Source organism: Astatotilapia calliptera, chromosome 16 (genome assembly GCF_900246225.1).
Source record: "Astatotilapia calliptera chromosome 16, fAstCal1.2, whole genome shotgun sequence".
Lineage (NCBI taxonomy): Eukaryota > Metazoa > Chordata > Actinopteri > Cichliformes > Cichlidae > Astatotilapia > Astatotilapia calliptera.
The window spans coordinates 20,611,533-20,628,927 of record NC_039317.1 but is presented as its reverse complement, the minus strand read 5'-3'; the positions used below and the strand labels follow the sequence as shown (position 1 = coordinate 20,628,927).

At 39.2% G+C, this 17,395-nt stretch overlaps 2 protein-coding genes across 6 annotated transcripts in view; both read right to left on the bottom strand.

Annotated features, from left to right (window-relative positions):
• baz2bb (bromodomain adjacent to zinc finger domain, 2Bb) overlaps positions 1 to 10,144 on the bottom strand; it is a 60,024-nt gene extending 49,880 nt beyond the window's left edge. For 3 of the 5 annotated variants that reach the window (XM_026143903.1, XM_026143901.1, XM_026143902.1), the window contains exon 1: positions 4,770 to 5,032. Coding sequence is in view for 1 of the 5 variants with exons in the window: in XM_026143900.1 (XP_025999685.1) it covers positions 10,007 to 10,021 (15 nt within the window). In the remaining 4 variants the exon portion in view is untranslated. Of the gene's footprint in view, positions 1 to 4,628; positions 4,732 to 4,769; positions 5,033 to 10,006 lie in introns of those variants that run through there. The other 2 variants (XM_026143900.1, XM_026143904.1) reach the window with 2 other exon arrangements.
• A 373-nt stretch (positions 10,145 to 10,517) lies between these two features.
• Positions 10,518 to 14,954, bottom strand: cd302 (CD302 molecule). The gene is made up of 6 exons (XM_026145437.1): positions 14,804 to 14,954; positions 12,984 to 13,109; positions 12,747 to 12,863; positions 12,338 to 12,520; positions 12,202 to 12,222; positions 10,518 to 12,097 (listed from the first exon to the last, which is right to left on the bottom strand). The coding sequence occupies exons 1-6, from the start codon at positions 14,880 to 14,882 to the stop codon at positions 11,895 to 11,897; spliced, it is 729 nt and encodes a 242-aa protein (XP_026001222.1). The 5' UTR covers positions 14,883 to 14,954; the 3' UTR covers positions 10,518 to 11,894.
• Between the last annotated feature and the right edge of the window lie 2,441 nt (positions 14,955 to 17,395).

The following is a 17,395-nucleotide window of genomic DNA, read 5'->3' as shown; positions in this document are numbered from 1 at the left end:
CAGTGCTTCCCTTTAGTTGGGTGGTCCATCCAGAGGTATTTGTGTTTGCACAAGTATATGCGGCAATTTATTGTATTAATCTCAGAATGCCGTCATCCGTGATCAGTTAACTAGCAGGAAATTCCCTTGCTTTTATTTTGCGAGCTCAGTCAAGTTGCCCCAGGCCTTCCCAGCTTATATTTTTCCTTTTGTATCACTCGTTAGCCAAGGCGTGTTTGATTGTGGCAGTCCAGAATATCAACTCACACCAGCTTCTCCCTTTAGAGAATCTCATGAGGTCATATGAACTTCCAACTCTACTGTCTTGGACTGCAGCTGTGATTGCTCTTATTCTGCTCTACAGGTCAATGCCAAACTGAAAAACAGCTCGAATCAGATTCTGCAATCCATCAAGAAGAGACTTCTGTGTTGTTATGCCAAACTTACTTAGGCTGCAGTGTCACGCCTTGTAATCTAAGATTGCGTCCATAGGTTAAGAGTATTATTAAAGAGGTAGCTGATTATATTGCTCGTGTATTTGTTACAAAAAGCTTGGCAGATAAAATCTTTGACGAGAAGAAACTTAGAAATAGTCCTCCTTAATAATTATAAACAATAAACTGCCCCCGCCCCCTCTTCACAACACCACAAACAGACTTTAAATCTGTTTGAAACACTGCATGGCTTACTTCAACATAATCTACTGCACCTGATCTATAGGAACAGCATAAGCTTTAATTCACACCTGTTAATAATAACAAATAATCACTGGTTATGCCTAAAGCTGAATGGTATTTTAATTTAATGTTGCAGCATACACTCAGTGGCCACTATTTTAGTTACACCTGTTCTATTGCTTGTTAACACTAATATCTAATTAGCCAATCACATGACAGCCATTCAATTAATTTATGATAGTAGACATGGTCAAGACAACTTGAGGCTCAAACCAAGCATTATAATTATGGTGATTTAAGCAACTGTGAACACGGCAGAGTTGGACTGGTCTGAGTTTTTCAGAAATTAGTGATCAACTGGGATTTACACACACAGGCATCTTTGGGGTTTCCAGAGAATGGTCAGAAAAAGAACAAAAAAAACAAATAAAAAAAGAGCAAAAATGCTTGTTGATGTCAGGTCAGAGGAGAATGGCTAGACTGCTTCGAGATGATAGGAAGGCAAGAGTACCTCAAATAAAGACTTGTTACAACCAAGAAATACAGAAGAGCATCTCTGAATGCACAAGATGTCTAAACTTAAAGCAGACAGGCGGAAGCAGAAGACCAGACTAGGCCCCACTCCTGTTAGGCTAAGAACAGCAAACTGAGGCTGCAGTTTACACAGGCTGACCAAAATTAGACAACAGAGGATTGGAAAACGCTGCCTATTCTCACCTTCTTAGCACACTTAAGACCTATTACTACCAACTGAAAATTGGTTAAATACCACAGCGTACTTAGTATTGTTTAAATGACCATATTCATCCCTCAATTACCACATCTTCCTCTCATTATCCTATGGCAGCTTCCGGCCACAAAACTGATCTGAAACTGGTTTCTTGAACATGACGACAAGTTCACTGCACTCAAATGACCTCCACGGTCACCATATCTCAGTCCGGTAGAGCTTTAGGATGTGGTGCAACGGATGCACAGCTGACAAATCTCAACGTGGATGAAAATCACTAAGGACTGTTTCCAGCACCCTGTTAAATATCATAGAATTAAAACAGCTCTGAAAACAAAACGAGATTCACACAAGCGCTAATAAATGTACCTAATAAAGTGTCCAGTGAGTGTAGTTTCCTTAGCAGTGTCATTTAAAGAAGGCAGTTATGTTTACTAACCCTTTCACTTTGGCCTCTGCTGAGCCAAACGTTTTCAGGAATGCATTTCTTTTTACAAGTTTCTAATAAGACCAGACAATGATAAGGGGGAAAACTGAGTGCTGCAGCATGCTTAGGACAGCTAAAGGGGGAAATATTTGTGGCAGCAGTGAGCAGATTTTAAATGCACGAGAATCAATAAAAAAGGTGGCTGCTGAAGCACAGTCTTTGCATAAGAGTGGAACACTTCACAACAGCAGTGATCTAAAGGTCTATATTCATTTGTAATACTGCACCTACCTGACCAAGAAGTATGAATATGGAGTCAAATCATTCATTCTCAACTGACCTATTTTTGATTTTATTTTTTGCTGCAAAGGGGGTAAATAAATACTAAACAGCCATCAGCCAATTAACACAGAAGGCAGACATCAAATCCAGAAGCGTCAGTGGTTCAAATTAAGCACTGCGACAAGCATCTCCAGGCGCAGGAAAAAAAAAAAAAAAAAAAAAAAAAAAACAGACCAGGAAGATGAGTGAAAAAGAGTAATCTCCCCGACATATTCCTAATAATCCACCTCCCCTGTGCCGCTCCCCTCGAGCTCACCCAATCATAAAGTGTCAACACTGACCTACAAAAAGGGACTCCTGTCAAGGCTTACATGCTTGAAAACATCAATCACGGCAGACAAAGAGGGTACATTGAATTATGCAGCATTAACCTTCGGGGCTTGCATATAAAGACCACAGATTTATTTATGCTTGTGTGTTAAGAGCCTCTGCACTGTTCCTTACAAAGTGCTGCCTGCCAAATTGATGAACCTGCACCTCAGCCCTCAGTTGGAGTCCAGCATCTTTGATTAATGAGTGCAAACTTGTGGAAAGGGCAAGAATAGGAGAGACAGGGTGAAAATGGGTGAAACACAAATATTATAAGACCCTGGTTGTTGTTTTTTTTTTCTCCACACTTGCTTTTAAAAGGCCATTGAAACAGAAACGGAAGACAAAACTATATATGCGTTTTTAAATCATATATACGGTAGTACACCTAGTAGTCTAGGAAAAGAAATAAATTATACAAAAACTCACTCTGCGCCTTGCACTAATGTATATTGCTAATGGAAATTTAAGTGTGCTAAGCAGTTCTTTTAGACAACTTGTAATTAAGTGAATGATTGAGTTGAAAATCACGAGCTAAATTTGCCTTTGGAGCCCAGACAGCAAAGCCCTACAGTCTTCGTAGCACCCAAATGCCAAGTTGCTGACTCTATTGTTTTCTCTGTGTTAAAGGCTCATATTAGGAGCTTAACAACACTGCTCTGTGTGCAGAGCTCTTCAAGGGCATGTGAACTGAATAAATATGAGCCAAATGAGTGACCTTCTACCTGTGTTTTGATTCACTGGCAGTTACTGGATGCATGCATAACACATCAAGGCTGTGATCTGATTTATCTCGCTGCCTTGGCTACTGAAGCCATTTAAATGATGAACTTTAGCAGATCTAACGCTCGCTGCCATTTCACTGAGACTGTAAACGCGAAGGTCACATCCTTGTTTATTAATATCAATTATATCTGTGAAGGCAAATCTACTCAAGTGTGCGGCAAACAAAAGATGTGCAGTGACAGGATAAGCTCTATGGATTGCATTGAGGGGTTTTTGTTTGTTTGTTTTTTTAAAGAAGTGGGATAAATATTATCATGATAAAGTCTGAAGGGAAAGATCTGCAACAGTTGTTTATGTTTTCCTAAATTTCTGCTGTGATTGATGTGTAGTTTTTCCAGATAGGCAATATTTGTGTTTACTCACAAGAGGACAAGATTTTCCGAATTAAAAGCAAGCTAAGTGTGTTTAAAAGTGTGCTGCAGGAAACAAATGGGGACAATGTTATAATGTCCTGATTTCTGCGATGGAAGTTAGGCCAAGTTGCTGTTTGTGCCACCCGATTTATAACATTCTGCAAGGTTAAAAAAAAAAATCATAATAATAATTTAAATTAATTTAAAAATAAACAAAAACAAGCAAGAACTGAATTTCTATGACTTCCCACATATATGAAACTGTTTATTAAATGTCATTAACAAAAATCTAACTCACCTTAACTCCAAAAAAGCACTGTTTTAATCTCACTCAAAACAGGTAGTTTTTTCTTTTTCTAAGACTCGTTTACTATCATTACTGTAATAAACACAAAGCGTCTAAATAGAGGGTGCTATTTTAATAGCCCAACATGGCGAATGTCTTGTGGTTAATATGAAAGCTGGCACAAAAATGGAGGGCATTGTCATAATCTCAAAGGTTACATTTCAGCGCAGACCACAGCTGCAGCGTTAGCTGTGCTTTTCCTTTTAAGAGGAAGAAACAAAAAACGAAGACAAGAGGCGGAGAGCGAGCAGCCCGTCTGCCACATTAATGCAGAATCATTTATTATTAGCTAAACATTACGGAAGCTCATTTGTGTTATATCCAGCTGTTGGACAATTTCATGACACGCCACGAGCTTAAACCCACGACAAATACCACACAAGCGGGCAGTCAGACGTTACTTTTAAACATGACACACTCCTACAAGAAGCGTAAAGTGAGCTATAAATTTAATAGCTAACTTTCCAGTAACGTTTGCGGACTCGCGGAGAGCAACACCGCCGCCAGGTACTGAACATCACTGTTAGCATTAACCGCTTACCGAAGTCTTCTTTTTATACACAAGTTCCAGTGTAAACATGATAGCAGTTATATCCTTAACAAAGTTTACCGCAGCAGCATTTATAACCGCTCTACATACTTTTAATACCAACTTTTTCATGTTTTTTTTATAACTCACCGAGCGGACACAGCTTCACTGAAGGCAAGTGTACGGTAAAAGGATGCTGCTGGTGAAGTTAGCTTAGCCATCCCAGACGAGCGAAAGAGTGAAATAATACATGACATGCGTGAACCTAACGAGCGAAGGTCGTCAACTCACCTGATTATCGTCTTGTATTCCTTAAAAAAAAGGAGAAGCGGAAAGGAAAAGGTGTTCATTTACGTCCCGGTCAGTTTAAGGGCTGTTGAAAGAGATGAGTGGCGAAGTGGTCAGTGATTGAGTCCGGCTGGTCGGTAACGCGCTGCTGAACGTGTTGATCTCTGATCGCAGATTGAAGAGCCTCTCCTCCTGATTCACTCTCCAAGCAACTCGAGCGAAGTGACGTCAGCTCCAGGGTTCGGAGAGGCTACCATGCAAAGTTGTGTGGCATCGTAGTCTCTAAGATGGCAGCATTGCAAACATATACATCTAAACATTATGCAACACCAAGCTCAGTAAAGATCACATATCGTGGACCTTGAGCATCAGTATTAACAAGGATACAAATTATAGTAATAAACAAATAAATACACATTCAAAGTAAGGTACCCAGTAAAACAGTTCATTTAAGGGGGTTGCAATTGCATCAATGCCAGTAGTTACATGTGCATCTTGTCAAACTTTCCAAAAGTCTGGACTCCTATAAAGAAAATATGAGCGTACTATTGCTTTGATGGTTCCTGGAATAAAATGTATAGAAAAGCGATATTGTCATTCAATAAAGTGCTGCATTTGGTCAAGTATGTGGCCGTCTGCTCACATCTCAGTGCATTTAGGCTTGTTTAGACATGACTAAAAACATCCTGCAAGTTCAAACTGAGCATCATCACACGGTAGAAAGGTGATTTTAGTAACTTTGAACATGGCGTACAGGTTGGTGCCAGACGGGCTGGTCTGAGTATTTCAGAAACTGCTGATCTACTGGGATTTTCCCACACATCCATCTCTAAGGAGACTATTCACTGAGTGACAGTACCTCCATCTGCCTCTGTTTCTAGTTTTTCTGATCACAGCGCACAACTGGCAACAGGAAACAAAGTGTTACACTCCCTAGAAAGAATGTAACTATAGGGAAATGTGCTGCTCATGTCTACTAGTACTGTAGATTAAGGTTATAAAAATAAGGATAAAACCATGTGATTTGAAATTCCAGCTTGTTTCACACACACGCACAAAATGGGTAGTTATCTTTTCGTTTGTTTGTTTATTAAAAAGAAAAAAAGAAGATACATTGTTTCAGTTTCTGTAAGCCTGGCCAAAAGCATGCTGGCATATGAGTTCCAGTTAAACACAATAATTAAGGCACAAAGGCATGTTTGAATTAAAGATGTAGAGAAACAAACCCCCTCATCAGCATTTGTAATCTATAACATGTTTCTTTACCTGTTCCACGTCCCTTGCGGCCATTGATTTTCCTCCTTTTAATTCTGCCATTATGCAGCTGTCACAGAAAGCACCAAATGGACAAACACGCTGAAAAGATTTTATACATTTGTCCTCCGAGCCACAGCATAGCTGGGCTTTTTACTTTTACAGCGACGATAAAGGAACGTCTTTTTCTGGCCACAGTCTTTCATATTATAAAATTAAAATGTCATCCTAATTGTTAAAATAAAAATCCCAGTCAGTGCCTGCGGTGCAAAGCAGCAAGCGGGGGGAAGGGCAAGTAGTCAGTCCCCTTTACAGAGTCTTGATTAGAAAGTATAATTAGATATCAAAGACGCAGCAAAGATGATGTCTCGAAAGATTGATAGAAAAAAAAATGTGCGTTTGTTTTGTTCTTATTATTATCACTTCACAGAAAACACAGAATGCCCTCAAGACACAAGAATTGGACTCACTGCCACTGTTGTTTTTCTGTCATATTTAAATCATTTAAATTATGTCAGCGCACAATGTTGTGATCCTTTTCACACCTAAGCCTTCCAGCACATACATTTGATTTAGCATATTGCACAGTGCGGGCTAAAGTGGGCTAAACCTGTACATTAATCTCTTAAGTTTGCAGCTATGTGTGTAAACTAAAGCTGCATTGTGATCATTTTCATTCATTTTTTTTAGCATTTAGTTTGGCTCTCACAACAAATCAAATCATAAGGTATGTGGTACTGCATGAAGTTTATATGAGAGTAAACACATGCAAGATGTAATATAATTCACATCAGTCCTGTGGTATACAAATAAGTGAAGTGACTGGTCAGAAAGCAGTCATTTGCATAGTAGTCTTTGTTTTCTTCTGTTAATTGGAGCATGTTCCAGGATAGTAAATGGAGGAGAAACATGAGATGACCAGAATGAAGGACAAGAGAAACAGATGCTCTGTATACAGGCACCTTTCCCAGGAAGGACAGGCACATGAATAGAAAACGAGCACAGACAGAAATAACTGACATCCAACACAATCGTGAGAAAGAGACATAAGGTTCAACCAAAACCCGTAAGGCAGGAAACGGCCTTAATGCATAAAGAGTCAGTGCTCCGCTGTGTGTATTTGTATTACTAAGCCTATGAGCAAGTCATGGATTTCATTTCTGTTCCATATTTTATTGATACATAAGTTCACTCAGTGCATGATGCAGATATTTCTTGGCTTCAAGTGTTTTTCTGTCACATTACTGTATCGCGTATTTCATTCACACGTACAAGTGTTCATTTTAATTAATCATTCTGGGTTGACCTCTTCCTGCTCTGAGCAGTGGTGTGGCAGAAGTGTGAATTCAATTTGTTTCCTGTTTGTAAGAGAGAAAATCAGACAGTGCTGCTTTTGTGATGAGAAAACAGAGCAGTATATGACAGCAAAATATCTACAGTGTATCTAGAAAGATGGATTCTGAGGATATAGCAGTATGACTAAGCTAAGTTTGGAACTGGAACTGTAAAAATTAGATTAGTGATCAGTGATCCTACTGTAATAATTGTTTAAAAAAATTAAGACACTGATTCAGATCACATTTCCAGCTGAATCCTTGCATTATAGTTATATATCTAATAAATTATCTTATATTGCATGTTTTTAACTCACTACTTGATTGTAGGATAACTAATAAATATGAATATGGACATAGAGATATACAGGATTGTAACTTTGAAAGACCTGAGCTATAAATTTATGATGCTGTTTAACACTCCAGTAACACATCAAAACCATCACAACCAAACCATGACTATGCAGTTAATGCTGTCACATTGTTATCTAGTGCACTCATGTTATAGATTTGACACACCCTTCAATGTGGACTTACATATGTCGGTAAAGCCATTAAAAAACAAAATCACAGATTAAGTTCATTCTACTGACAAAATATGAATTATGCAATAGCTAAATACTTCACTGGACTGAAACAGTACATGGCCTCCCCTTGCTTTTGTAATAATGAACTAGTTCAGTATTCGATACCGGATGTCGCCCAGATTAACAAGGTTTGTGTCAGGTGTTGAGGAACCAGGACACACTGATGAGAAGAGGGCTACTGGAACAAGGAGGCATAAGTGGGCAACAGACAAGAACAGGGCGTTGATGGAATGCTACTGGACAAGTAACCCCAGCAGAAGGGCTTACATGAAGAGGACTTGGGACCTACAGAATCTTCGATACCCAGCATCCAAACGGATGTCAAAATAACTAGTAGCTCAGTGTTCCAACATTCGGAAGAAGGAACTGCTTGATGAGGTACAACACAAATGCTACGGCAAGGGGGGGTGATACCATCACCCAGACCATGCAACCTCCCTGAATAGGATCCAGTAACTATGACAGGGTCTCCAGTATGAAGAATGGGACAGCATGAGGAAGAAGCATGAAGAAACATGAGCATCTGGCTGCACAAATGAACCAGCTGCTAATGGACGGGAGGCTGAACTGAAGGCTGGACCAGTTTGATCCAACTACCAACCAATAGCCTGCCTCAGTACCACGTGGAAGCGAATAAGATACCTGAGTGGGGCACAGGAAGAAATTGGCAGGTAGATAGAGCACCAGAAGGCAACATTGCAAACATTGAGGACAGCTAGAAGTACCTGTGAATCCTACAGGGAAATGGGAACCATGAACAGGCCGCTAGGAAAGCTGCAAGCTTCAGAGGGTAAGGTAAGTCCCGAGGACTCAGCTGAATGGAAAAAACAAGATCCAGTGATCAGCTGGGATAATGAAGAGGAGGAGACATGTCAATGGCTTGTATGTCCTCCAAAAGGTGTCAACACCACCAACAAATGCAGAAGAGCATCTCTGAACACACAACATGTTGATGTAGCCACTGCTGTAATATAAGGAAACTTTGGATACAGTTTGCAAAAGCTGACTAACATTGGGCAACAGAAGATTGGAAAAATGTTGCCTGTTCTGAGAATTCTTGATTTCTGCTGCAATATTTGGGCATTAAGTTGACAATTTAACATAAAAAAAACCCTGAAACCATTGATCCATCCTATTCCATAACAGACTTTAGGCTGATAGTGGTGTAATGGTGTGGGGGATATTTTCTTGGCACAAACTGAGACCTTTAGTACCAACTGAACATGGTTTAAAGCTTACCCCAGTAGTTTTGCTGACCATTCAGTCCATTTATAACTACAGTGTATATCTGCTTCCAGCAGGATAATGAAAAATGATTTCTTCAGCATGACAATAAGGTCCTTGTACTCAAATGGTCTCCACAGTCACCAGATCTCAATCCAGTAGAGCACCTTTGGTATGTGGTTGAATAGATGATTCTCATTCTGGACGTGCAGTCTATAAATCTGCAGCAACTGTGTGATACTATAATGTCAATATGAATCAAAATGTCTGGGGAATGTTTCCATCACCTCTTTGAATCTGCCACAAAGAGTTAGGGCAGTTCATAAAGCAAAAGTAGGTCCTGCCTGATACTAGCAAGGTGTACGTAATAAAGTGTCCAGTGAGTTTTTTTTAAATTAAAATGTATTCAGATTTAACATTTATTAAATTAATAATCCTTTAATTTCTCAGTGTTTTGTTACTACAACAGTTTAAAATCAAGAAGCACACATAACCTGTGCTGAACAATACTTTATTCTAATAGAAATCTTAAGAGACATGCTAGAAATCATTCTTATGAATTACTAACACAAGCTGTTTAAAACTAATGTTTCTAGACCTTTTTTTTTTTAATTTGTGGAAGAAATGTTCTATTTCCCGTAGACTCAAGATACATTTGTTCCACTATCCCACCTTGTGGCCAAATCTAGAAATTACCTCGACTGCCAGGAAGAAAAGAAAAGGTGTTTACAAAGACTCTCTATCAATGTGCTGCATCAGTAAATGCTGGTTCACAACTGCTTTTAATCATTCATTGTAAAATGTTAAAAAAAAAAAAAACATATCAAGAACGTGTACTTGCCCAGCAAAGAGGCATCCGTTGACAATTTCTGAAGAAACTTTGATGGATTGCAGGCTTCTTGGAAATCTGAAATTAGATGTGCATGAAAGTGAAGGATATCCTGCTGACTTCTTTCAATTCGGTTTCATCTCAGCTTCACACTAAAATGTCAACAGAACCGATGGACTCTTACAGGGACAGACACCCTTCAGCTGACAGTGATTAAGAATGATTTTCACAGACTCTGATTTTGGTAGTCCAGGTCATTCTTCCAGTCTAATTTATGCAGTGACATGTAGATATTATATGTCTAGCATAAATGGGAAATATAAGACAGACTAGAAAGTATTCCTATTTTCTGAAATGGCATTGCTAAAAAAAAAAAAAGCAATAGGGTTACTTGTTGCATACTATTAAAAATCATACCAAATGAATCTTATATATTATGCATTAGTGCTTTAAAAAGAATGTGCTGTGTATTTGAGTGCAATTTTCCATATTCCCCTGATTACCCATTATTACAAACACAAAATATGGTTTTAAGAAATTTGTGCAAATTTATTGGAGAAAACAAAATCAGCATCATACAAAGGTTCCTGCCATTCTTCTGCAATATACTCATTCCATATTCACATCATGCTTTAATCCCCTATAATCATTCACATTCGGTTTTCTTCTAGAAATTCTAATAGTAAGATTGTCTTTTCCACAGGGCAGCAAGTAAACATTTAATCCCACAGTCTTTTAACCCTTTAAACTATAAAGTGTGATACCCATTGAAATCCTGGAATGAATTAACAGTTTAAATATTTACTGGCTGTATAGTCGGGACAGAAAGAATTCCATGTGCTTTCCATAAACGAGAAACAGCAGAGGAAAACAAATATAAAAGCATTCTGCCAGAAAATCTCATAAAGTTACCTTAAAGTCTTATAATGTTACAGTCATTTTTATTTTTGTGGATTTTTGTTCACCTAAATTGCAACATCATTGTGCATGAAATAACAAGGTGGCTCCTCATGCTTTCCTGTTTGGAGGAAGCAATTAAAAGAGTCCTCTAACTATTGGAAGAAATACTGGACTTTTTTTTTAAGGCAAGTTTAAGCTTTTTATTTGTTATATTCCAGTATGGCTCATACAGAGCTCTGTTAACACTTAAATATATAAAACGTAACCCTGACCGGGTTACAAGGTTGTCTTAGCTTTGGCTTGAAGATTACAGGAGTTTAATTACAGCCTATTTTACACTGTAGAGTTTGAATAATCTGAACAATTACAACAGAGACAAGGTATTCAAAAAAAAGAAAACATTATTGATTGCATTTTAAAACAACAACAACAAAAAAACAAAAAACACATGAGATACATATATCTCTTGTGTATAAAGTGGCAAAAATCCCCCCAAAAACTTGTTAATATCCCTTCTTGTTCACCCTCAAGTTTGTGAGACTCCAAACCAAGCTGAATTAACTCTGTAACAAAAATTCCTGCATGCACACAAAACACGTGAAAGTCACACTCCTCATATAATCTTGCACACCACTTAAGGAAGCCATTAGTGCATTTGTTTCAATATGCAAAATAGGAACAGCTGTTGACCATTCTGTAGTGTCTGACGTGTAACCTGACGTTAACGCCCAGTGGTAGCTGAGGAAAATGCACCAATCAGAGATATTTACAAATGATCTGTTGTTAGTGCAGGTGACTAAAAAGCATGTAGATGTAAAAGAAAAATGCTTAGCATCACATTTCTCCCAAACACACATTATTCTGAGTCATGCCAAACTGCTTGCGTAACAATTTTAAGAGTGGACTTCTCTTTGAATGGGAAGAAAAAAAAAAAAGATAAAACAGCCACCCATGGGGAAGGGTTTGGTGTTTCTTATTTAGGAAGAGAGCGAACGTTCTCCTATGGTGTGCTATCAGTCTCCTCAGCCTCCACCAGGCACGACTGGTCTGTGTCAGGGACTCGGAACGGAGGGTGGTACTCGAATGCCGTGACGATGCCGGAGCCAAAGTTGTGCTTCTGGTGCAGAAACCAAACAACACCTGAGACTCCCACGATAGCCACCACGCTGAGAATGACGAGGGCAGAGAGCACTGCGCTAGGTTCTGAGGGAGACGATTAACAATAGAAGGGAGGTCACAATTAGTACCAAAAACCACAGGAATAAGCACAGAAACCGTGAGGAAATAAAGCTCAAAGGTTGACTTACTCCGCTTGGCTTTCTCTTTATCTGAAAAGTAAATAAAGACAGAAAACACAATGTGAGGCACCAATCGCAGCCCTGTTTTCTGAAGTGACAGATTCAAATTCCAGTGCAACATAAAGAAAAAGAAAAGAAATCTCACCCTGGGCGGCTTCACAGATTACCCCATTCTCCAGGTCATCACTGCAACTGACAATTTCCCACTTTCCTGTGTTTGTGTGCAGAGCTGCACATTTATCCATGGGCGCGAGATCTGACGTCAAAGAGCCATCCTCCCAGTTAGAGAAAGTCACCGCGTTGTCGTGAAGCCAGGTCATGTTTTGAGCTGACCAGACACATGAATTGTTATTTCACATATTTAGAGGTTTTAGGGCAACTATAGTTAAAGAGTATATTTTCATTAAGCTTCAGCATTCCTCTAGCATTCACAGACAGACACAGAAGTGATGTCCATCTTTTTGCCCTTAGTTTCTCAGTTTTCCACCTAGTGACCTCCAAACAACGCTGTTAATTAGTTATGAAGCTAGCCGAAAGGTTTTCATGAAACTTACTGTTTGAGTCGTAATACATTCCAAGCCACACGATGACCGGCGGGCTATTTTTCCACACTTCGGGGCTATAGTCGATGACAAATTTATTCTCCTCCTCACTCTGGATCGTCAAAAGTTCTAGGAAAACAATCACAGTAAATATGAACGCGTAATCACACGCGTTGATAATGCAGTCGATTTGACTTCTTGTTTTTAAACACAGGAAACATTTGAACGTAACATGGCTCGGTCATCTACCGAAGCCTTTGCAGTGAGTTTTTGCATCTTCAAAGCTGTAGCTTTTGATTTTGTCTTCGTCTCCGTGGACAAAGTGGTAACATCTGTCCTTAAAGGGCACCCAGGTTCGTCCATCTGCAGGGCAGCCTGAAAGAAACAATGGAGAGCCACCCTGAGACCTACAGTTCAGGACAATTTAAACCAACACTGTCGATGAAGTGTGTCGGAGAAGTGCCCCAAGTTTGTAGGGTTAAAACTACCCGAGGCTCTGGATCTTCTTTAGTGTTCTTTGCCAGGACTTCACTAATGCAGCCCACTGTGTGGTGTACACAGCCAGACTAATCTCAGTCTTCATGATATTCCACTTTGTGTCACTGTCATGAATCATCACGTGACCTATACTCCAGCAAACCTCTGTTTTCAATCTGTTGCTCCTGTCTGCAGTGAAATCAATGAATGCCAGGGTGACACGCTATTGCTAGCTATACATGTTCCACCATGTTTGATGCTGCTTTACAACTTTCATCTGTTCACCATTTTGATGCCATTTGTTTGGTGTTACGCACTACAACTTTTTTTTTCAAGGTTTTGAGAGCAACAACCTCACATTTTTGCTTTTGTGCATCTCAAACCATTTGCATCTAGTGCAGAGCCTCTGAGGATTGTGGTTATGAATATGACTGAAAAGGAAACATGTACTTCTATCACCTTGCTGTTCAGTCACAAAAAGCCTTGTGCCTTTCCACAGATTCCTAAGCAGGGGTGGGCAATTAATTTACCCAAGGGGTCATGTGAGAAACTGGGCCCCCTGGGTAAATGAATTACCCACCTCTGCTATAAACACACTAATGCTTTACTTGAGTCTGATTATTATCCTGCAGTGAGAGACAACTTCACCTCAATGAAAATGACAATCTATTCTAAGCCACACGGGCTCCTCTTTGTCCATGTGGCTTAGAATAGATTGCTATAGATGTCAAACAGTCATTTAGGTGCCAGGTGTCCAATTACTTTTGGGTATTCCGCTTAAAGAAAAGTGCAAGCAAGCACAATTGTTTTGGCATCGTGATAACCTAATCAAACTAAAACTGAGACCTGTAAAGCTATGTCCATTATTTCATTTCAAACCGATGCCCTTAAAGCACATTAATGAGAACAAAAATGGGAAATCAGCAGTCAAATTCATAAAACTTGAGACGCTTTGCGTCATAACCCAGTTGGTTGCTTCCAACTTGTGACCACAGTTCCTCTTTTATTAGTGTCTCTATTCTGTGTCTGGCAAATGGTGGCATGATTTTATTTATCAATTTATTTTTGGAAATAAGGTTATGTGCTAATATGGAGTTCTAGTACAGCATAGGCGCAAAAACTTGTGTTTTCACTTCAAATCTGCCGTGATTAGCCACCCTGAGGCGAAATACAAAGAATGCAAATGCAGTAAGCACTCAGACAAGGTTAAAAAAAAAAAAAGAGGTGAAGCCCTGATTCTTTCTTTTAAAGAGCCTTTGGAAACAAACGACAGGCGTGCACTTTCACTCGGATACGTGCACGTACGCAGTGTGCTAACGGTGGTTCGCAAGTTACGTGATACAAGCAAAATACAGTGTCGACATTCAGGAAAGTTGGTTAGGTAACATTAATAAATGTATTTACATTTCTACCCGCAGTCTAAAAACACGAACCCCTCCAAACCCAAAGTAAACACACACCAGAGAGCGCAAATAACACAGGCCTACGCACTGTTCAACCCAGCGGTGTAACGGCCTGACAAACCATAGCATGCCTTTAAAACATATCGCTTCCTTTTAGCTTAGAGCTGAGGTTCAGTTTTAAGACCTTACCTCCCGTCAAAGCCAGCTGAACACACAGCACGAAGACACACCACAACAGCGAGCGGTGACTTTTCTTCAGCGACTCCATGTCTGAAATCTTGTAGCACCAAACTTGTTTTCTGACTGTTGCTCGGTCCAGTCAGCCGCAGCGTGAGCAAAATCCCACCCACCCACACACCCACAGCAAAAGCACAGCACACGAGTCACAGCACGGCCTGAACACGAGTAAACATCGCGGTTATCAGTGGGAGATGGTGAAAGCAGCATTTATTTGGGGTCGTTATTGCTGATTTCAATGGCTTGAACAACGCGGAGAACGATATAAATATAATCTCCTGCGCATTGTAATTACAAAATACGGCACGTCGGCAATTAATGCAAACGGATGCAAATTAATGGAAAAGTTTCATCTTCCGTGCTTCTGTGAATATAATTCGTTTGTGTTGTCACAAACAAGTGCAGTCCACTCGGAAGAGCTTTTGCAGCACGATTTGCACATACTAGCCTTTAGATGGCGCTGTAGGTCCAGTTTCCACAACAGTTTGGGCAATGTACTGCTATTGCTTCTCACAAACATACGATAAAAGGGTCTCTCTGAGTTAAAATTGCTGTAATTGTAGACTTCCCTTACTCATTTTGCTGATGTGGTGAAGTATTTCAGATAATGTTGTTAATTACTGTATTCAGATTGTCCTTTGAAAAAGGATAATTAGTAATTATTAGTAACAGTAACCCACCATGTGACAAAATGTATCAAAATGTAAATGTCAAAAGGTTGTTGGTTCCTATTTTACATACTTTTATTTTAATTATCAGCTCACATATAGGAAAAGGTGCATTTATTCAGACATTCTTATCGATTTGTCGTCCCCTCCCTGCATCTGAAAATTTGCTTACTGCTTAGAAACTGTTTATATCATGCTTATTATGCTTATTCCTCTGTATTTAACCACTTAGTAACCAGATTAAATTAAATATAAATATTTTTTTTAATTAATTTTTAAAATTGTTAATTGTATATTTAATTGCATGTTTCAAAACTAAAAAGAATTCGTCACCATTATTTTGTCAAAAGCAAAACAAAACAAGTTTTTGAAGACGGAGCCTTTGCAATTGTTTTGTTATGTAAACATGAACAATTCACTGTCTGTCTGTCCTCTTAAAGAGGTTTAAATGAATTTCCTAGTAAATTTAACATCCTAGTCCCTCCAGATATACACATATAAAATTGTATTGTATTTAATTTTTTTAATAAGTGGTTTCGTTTCATAAGTATTTGTACTGTTAACTTCAGAACTTTCTGTGTGATACCTATTACACTTGTTTATCACAGGGTTCACTGATCCATGGCTTTTTCAAAATATAACACACACACACACACACACACACACACACACACACACACACACACACACACACACACACACACACTATATGGTTCCACTCTTCTTGCAATTTGAACACCCTGAGCTGGTATAAGAAAACAATGCACTGCATCAAAATGGGTATGAATATAGGATGCCTCCAATGTAAGCAAAGAAGAGATATGAGGGCCTCATTTAGGCAAAGAGTGGTTGTTGTTCGGGGGGAAAACAAGGTTTCAACTCCATTGCTTGTAGGCGCATGTGGCAAAAACACAGACAGCTGGAGCGTGAGTTTTGCTCCTCGTCTGGAGCCGGTGGCTTCCCGTAGGGTGGCTCAGCACTCTGCAGGAGACTGCGGGGACCCATCTGCCATGGCAAGGCCTGCTCACAGACAGTCACATCCAAGCTTCTAGAGCGCCCCAGTGCACCCACTCACCCCGCCCAGGCCATGCATGTTGTCAGAAATACCATGTGACAGAGTTAATATCTTTCCTACCAGGTCCTCACCTTCTGGGCTCAAAGCATAGCAATTCATAAATATTGGTAGACCATCTCAACAAGAAGCCTATTGTCTTCCTCTTATATTAGTGTCAGAAAGTCAGAGCTTCAGTTTAGCCTGGATATTTAATATAATAAAAAAACTGAACTGTCTTATAGTTACCTTAAGGTAAAAATACAGGATATATTTCATATTACACCACATCTTGGAGGCCTAAATGATCACTTCTGATGCATGACTTTTTTATATATATATATATAGTCGAAGACATAATATTTTGAGCCAGCTGCATGAGATAATAATGTCTCATTAATTCAGTGAGTGGCTATCTGAAAGACTGATTAATGTGGAAGGAAGGAGATGTGCATGGTCACATTACTTGAGTGTGTTTTCTGGGAGAAAACTGACAGCAAAGTGACCTTTATCAGCTGCTGTGTTGACGGGGGAACTAAACAGATGTTCGTTTTCTTGCATTTTGTGCATGCGTGTTTTTTTAACTTTATATGGCTGCTGAAAAATGTCAATCCACCAATAATTTATAAATGACTATAAAGATAATTTTAGGATATTTATGCATATGCTTCTTTTGGCATGTATATTTTTTTGTTTGCCAATTTGAGCTAGATTTTCTTTTCTTTTTTCCAAGCTGTCTGAGAAAAGGTAACTCGTTAACGCATATATATTTTCCAAATTCTAATAAGGCCAGTTTCCTTATAAAACCTCAATTGGAAGTGAGAG

Coding starts and splice junctions, on each gene's coding strand:
- cd302 (XM_026145437.1), bottom strand. CDS start 14,882: ATGGAGTCGCTGAAGAAAAGTCACCGCTCGCTGTTGTGGTGTGTCTTC. Junction 12,223..12,337: donor AATCTGTGAAGCCGCCCAGG/GTGAGATTTCTT, acceptor TTTACTTTTCAG/ATAAAGAGAAAGCCAAGCGG. Junction 12,098..12,201: donor TAAAGAGAAAGCCAAGCGGA/GTAAGTCAACCT, acceptor CGTCTCCCTCAG/AACCTAGCGCAGTGCTCTCT.